Source organism: Papaver somniferum, chromosome 9 (genome assembly GCF_003573695.1).
Source record: "Papaver somniferum cultivar HN1 chromosome 9, ASM357369v1, whole genome shotgun sequence".
Classification (NCBI taxonomy): Eukaryota; Viridiplantae; Streptophyta; class Magnoliopsida; order Ranunculales; family Papaveraceae; genus Papaver; species Papaver somniferum.
Window position 1 is genome coordinate 2,375,345 of NC_039366.1, and position 5,586 is coordinate 2,380,930.

At 37.2% G+C, this 5,586-nt stretch overlaps 1 protein-coding gene across 1 annotated transcript; it reads right to left on the minus strand.

Annotated features, from left to right (window-relative positions):
* Positions 1–968: 968 nt before the first annotated feature.
* On the minus strand, positions 969–5,063 carry LOC113307663 (solanesyl diphosphate synthase 1-like). The gene is made up of 12 exons (XM_026556111.1): positions 4,714–5,063; positions 4,560–4,602; positions 4,296–4,385; positions 4,113–4,188; positions 3,855–3,924; positions 3,604–3,744; positions 3,410–3,514; positions 3,163–3,309; positions 2,910–2,985; positions 2,677–2,765; positions 2,372–2,463; positions 969–2,222 (listed from the first exon to the last, which is right to left on the minus strand). Exons 1-12 carry the CDS (start codon positions 4,969–4,971, stop codon positions 1,112–1,114), a joined length of 2,298 nt encoding a protein of 765 aa, XP_026411896.1. The 5' UTR covers positions 4,972–5,063; the 3' UTR covers positions 969–1,111.
* Positions 5,064–5,586: the final 523 nt, after the last annotated feature.

Consider the following 5,586-nt stretch of genomic DNA (forward strand, 5'->3'; position numbering starts at 1 on the left):
CATTTTTAAACACGATAAAACATGGAGGAATATTAGGTCAGCTGCGTGATTTTCTGGGCACATTATGATTGAGTTTTAGACGCAATATTTCTTGGATTTGGATTGGTATACAGTTGTCTCATCAAAACAGGGATGATAAGTGGGTTTAAATCGGGAAATAAAACAAGTTTCCACAATTATTTTCGGTAAAACAGAGTGTTGACATACTACGGTGAAAATGAAAGCGAGCGAAAGAGAGTGAAAGTGAAAAGGAGAGACAAAAGAGAACTCTTCAAAATACAGTGACTTCATGTATTTATACTATTCTCTTTCTCAACTCTATTACTTTTATTACCAATCTATCAATTTATTTTATCCAAAGCAGCCTTGACTCCTTGGTAAATAGCCTTTTATTCACTTTTTAACTGCCTCATCCTCTTTTTTACCCTTGAATATTATACTTACGGTCAGACCAAGTCCCCAAGTCCCCTGCCCGACTTGGGCCTATAAACCACGTAAGTAATGTATTTTCATGCACCAACAGGCAGCTATTTAATTTGCTACTGTATTTTTTATTTTCTTGAAGCAAGCCGGTTTATGTGAACATTTTATTTATTTTTATGCAAATGTGAACATCCATCTCCTTTTTATTACACTGATAAAAAAAATAGTATATACATGCATGTGTTAGTCTTCCCTCAAGGACATGTACATCCATGTGTGTTTGTCTTGCTGATCATGATGATTATGATTCGTAAGTGCTTATAGTTGAGCATTTGTTCATCTTATTAGTCAGTTTGAGCCTCCCTCTGCGGAGAGAAACAAGCAAATTTGCCAATTTCCTCTCTCACTGGCTTTGCTACTAGTGGTTTATTCAACATATTCTTCTTTGATATTTTATGTATAAAATGCTTCGCCAAAATTCAAATCTAATAGGATAGGAATATATGCAATAAGCACCAAATGTTAAGCATAAGCAGTCTAATGCATTTGTAGGAAATAAGAAAATCGATGTAAGCAATCTATACTCACAAGAAAGACTATGAGCCACTGAAAATACAGTAAAAGGGCAACAAACAAGAGTAACCAGGCATGGTCGAGGAATTGATCCCGACACTCGAGTGGCCCTCTACTAATTTGTTCTTGTGATGATGATATGAGTGAGGTCCACAAGTGCCCGTCTGGATATTCCGACTTTATCATCACCACTTTGAGGAAGAGAATTGATAGCTGAGGCTGCAAGGTTGGCATGTTCTGTTGCTAGCTCAATAGCTCTTTGTATACCAAGACTCTTCCCAAGGTATTCAAGGGAAAGATCGACATCTCTGGGGTCGTTGAAGCCTCGATTAATAACTTTTTGTAATTCTGGGTATTCTTCAATGGCAAACAATATTGGAGCTGTTATAATCCCATGGCGGATGTCCGAGAGAGAACCTTTTCCAAGGGAAGTTGATGTCCCTGTGAAATCTAGAACATCATCAATCAACTGATATGCCAACCCAAGATGTTTGCCATAATTATAAGCCAATATTTCAGCTTCAGAAGTCTGGCCTGCCAGAATAGCGATTGTTCTGCAGCTATTTGCTATCAGTGATGCGGTCTTGTAGTACGTCTTTCGCATATAATGATCCATGTCACAACGTTGTTCTAACGTACTGGACATTTGCATTGTTTCACCAGTTACAAGATGTTCTATGACCTCTGAAATTAATGAAATGACCTCCAGGTTATTTAGAGAAGAAAGGGTGACACAAGCTCGAGAAAGCAGAAAATCTCCTGCTAATACAGACAGCTTATTCCCCATCGAAAAGTTAAGGGATTGAACACCGCGCCTTGTTTCGGCATCATCTAAGACATCATCATGAAGAAGACTTGCCACATGGATCATCTCGGTGATCTCAGCAATACGCTGCTGTCTGGTCCGAAGTTCATTTGAAAAATTGGTCACAGTGTCAGGTTGAGACCCAGGTAGTACTGACACATTTAATGCTGATGCCATCAACAACAGTATCGTGGGACGAAACCTCTTTCCCTCTACACCGATCTCAAAGAAGTACCCCGCAGCTGAGGCAAGCTTAGGGGCCTCCACAGAGACTACCATCTCTCGTAACCGCTTACCAATAAGAGATAGTTCATCAGCAACAAGAGAAAATGGGTCCACTTGCTGTTCCTCCATTGAAGAATTTCCACCTTGCCGAACTTGACACCTCTTCCCGTCTACTTCCGCATCCAAGGACGAATTGCTATAGGAAGAATATAGACACGAGATTAACAGGTTAAAGTAGAAATCATATTCTTGGGGTGAATTATTTTATATTTGAATTACATTTACTTTTCGACTTTAAAAAAAATATACATATAAACAAAACAAAAAGGTGATGATCAAACAAACCTTTGATTCAGTAAACCAGAATTCCCGCAAATTTTTTGTATCTCTTTCACACATCTAAGTGTCTTCGTTGCATTTGGATCATTACTATCAATCTGCAATCGAAGTTATATATATAGCAGCATCGCTCGAGAAGAAAATTAAATCAAAAAAAAAAAAATATTTTGTTTACTTGGATTTATATATGCTTCAGGGATATCTAATTAAACGTGTAAGTGGTAGTCATTATGTCCCTTGACGTGACTAATTCTATTCTTTATACCAAAACTTAGAATGTACAGAGAACTAGCTACGTTACATGTGCATACCTTAGTCTTCAGCGTACTCAGAAAATCATAAATAGCTTCATAAACACCAGACATGGTTTTTATCCCAAGAACAACTTTAGCACACTGACCTACAATGTAATAAATACAAGCTAGATATTGTAAACACTTGAAACATTTCTCGCATATGTATCCTAAATCCAACGGTAAAAGAGCAGATCAATGATCAAAACGCAAATGCAATACGTCACATATGTATACAGCTAGTTTCTTACCAGGACTCATTCTCGCACCTCCTCTAAAAACTTCAATGTTGTTGTAACACAAGCTTAGTGTTCCAACAGCGATAACCTAATGATATGCATAAATGGAAGCAAAATATAAGTGAAGTTCCCAATATATATATATATACACAACTCATGAATAATTTTGCACGTCCAGTTATATCATAGAATTGAAGTTCGAATTTCTGATCGATTTCCAATTTAACTTTTATTTTTTGGATGAAACGTATTCCTGATTCAGTACCTGAATAATAGCATACACGTTGAATGTGCCAAAATGCGGCAAAGTGGAAAGGTACTCTAGAGAATCCGCCGCATGTGATAATGCGTCGGTGACCATATCATTCAAGCACCACAAAGCTTTTTCTGGTTCTTCCGGATGTATCAAGTCCTGGGACCCAACGACACACAATCATAGATATAAGAACAAGTGAACAACAGTGCTTACAAGTGTGTTCAAAATCTCTAGTGGGAAGGTTAAGCAGCCTCACATCAAGTTTATCAACATATTTACTCCAAATTTGGCGAGGCCAGTATATGCGTCCTTTTGGTATCTCATTCATATCGTCGAAAAAGTCTTCAATAATATGTAATTTCTGGACACATATATAAATATATACACATGCTAATGAGTAGGGTTAATTAGTTAGCACTCTCTATGTTCACAGTAAAAATTCAATATGACCTGAATCATTGTACCCAAGGAATGGGAGTGGTCCGAAGTCGGATCCTCCAAATTGGAGGCGTGCAAGTGTTTTGACATTTCCAGAAAAACAATTCCAACAGCCTTGAAACAATACTCGTTGTAATCGTCAACCGTTTCTACCTACAAAATCTAAATGAATTGGTAATGATCGACCAAGATACACTATTGATCTGTATATTGAAGACCCATGTGGTTGCACATCCAGATAAAAAAGAAGTACTAATTCTGACCTCATTCAGTATATATTTGGCCATTCCAACACCCATTATTTTAACTATCTTTTCAATTGAGATCTGATAACTGCAGAACAACTAGAAGTTAGCACAAAAACTACTTGCATGCGAAAGAGAAGACGGCTAGAATATAAAACTAAAATAAACTGTGCCTAGACAGAAAAAATAAATAAAACAGAAATATGCAGAAGTTTGTGGCTTTAAGAGTATTGTGTACAGTACTAATTAGTTCCTTTGAAGTGTGGAGACAGATACCCTTTTTGAAGCTCCAACAGAGCGCTTGAAACGTGATGATATTCGTCCATTAGGACTTTGTGGCGTTTGGTGCCACCTTAAATGAAACAGATCATGATTTTAGATATTATGTATATCCATAATTATCATGAATTAAGCAGAATGCGATCACAAAAATGCATATTAACTAAGGCGACTACTTACATGAAATGGGAAGATCACGATCATATATGTGACGATGAAAATCTTCCAGGATAGACACCTTTAACTCAGAAGGTATGTTTGTGTCATCCTCTGTGACAATTAAATCCATAAGATGACAATACTTAAGATTGTCGCTTGAAAAAAATAGCAATGTCGACGGATAGCACATCGATCGCTAATAGATACTAATCCTTGACCGATCATTCAAGCAAAATGATGAAAATCAATTAACAGCAGTCTGACACATAATGGGAAGTTACTAACCAACTGTGTCAAGTGCCCTGAGAACACACCACAAAACGCAAACCTGCACGAAAGAGATCAAGTTACGTATATATGGAACTAAACCGATCCAACCAAAACAAGGAAAATGTTTAGCATGGTTGTTAAGTACTGCAGTGAAAATTTGCTAACTCACAACATCTAGATGCTCGTCGAGGCCTAGATACTGTTTAATACCGAAGATCATTTTAGAGTACTGAGATTCTATTCCAAACGGAATACTGGAAATCTGAGAAGTCTTTCCCAACACAATAGTCTGAATATCTTTCATGAATATGGAATAGCAAAATGCCAAATGAGGTTCAAGAGAGATTTGTTTCTCAGTAGTCGTAGTCGTGATAATCAGCTTCTTAATCTCTCTTAATAAACTCCCTTCCATGATCATTTCATCCATCTCTAATCGTTTTCTTTTTTTCTTGTTTTTTGATAAATTTTTGATCAAATAGGAAGAGTATTTTCAATAGTAGAAAACTCTGCCACTATATAGTCATATTCTAATCACTCGAACTCAAATCAACTTCAACAGCTATCTTTTAGTAGTTTGTGAAGCGACAAATCCATCATTTTTGTTTCTCTCGAAAGAAACGTTTTTCCCTGACAGAGCGAGCAATGTGGATCCATCTGCACACCATTGACCACCATCGCTACGAGTCCACCACGTTACCAAATTAATTAGATCCACTATTTAAGGAATCCACTAGTCACGGTATATATCTATATATAGATATAATAGCACCATTTAGATTTTATATAATGTTATATAGTCCTATACATGCAGAGCGTCAGAAAGACAGATGCATCAAACGTTTATGGTACCATTGAATGCCATGTGAGTGGTTCTTACACAGCTCATGGTGTTCGTATGCATGGATCATGCATGCGTGTAGATCTAAGAGTCTTGTCTTTGGACTTGGGGACAAGTGTGAAGTGGCCACTACTCTTCCGATCCGGCCATTTGCTGAAACCGTTGACTAAAGAACTAATCCGCCAACTGACAAGGATTAGAAGA

Coding starts and splice junctions, on each gene's coding strand:
- LOC113307663 (XM_026556111.1), bottom strand. CDS start 4,971: ATGGATGAAATGATCATGGAAGGGAGTTTATTAAGAGAGATTAAGAAG. Junction 3,515..3,603: donor CCTTGGGTACAATGATTCAG/GTCATATTGAAT, acceptor ATATGTGTCCAG/AAATTACATATTATTGAAGA. Junction 2,223..2,371: donor TCTGGTTTACTGAATCAAAG/GTTTGTTTGATC, acceptor TTCTTCCTATAG/CAATTCGTCCTTGGATGCGG.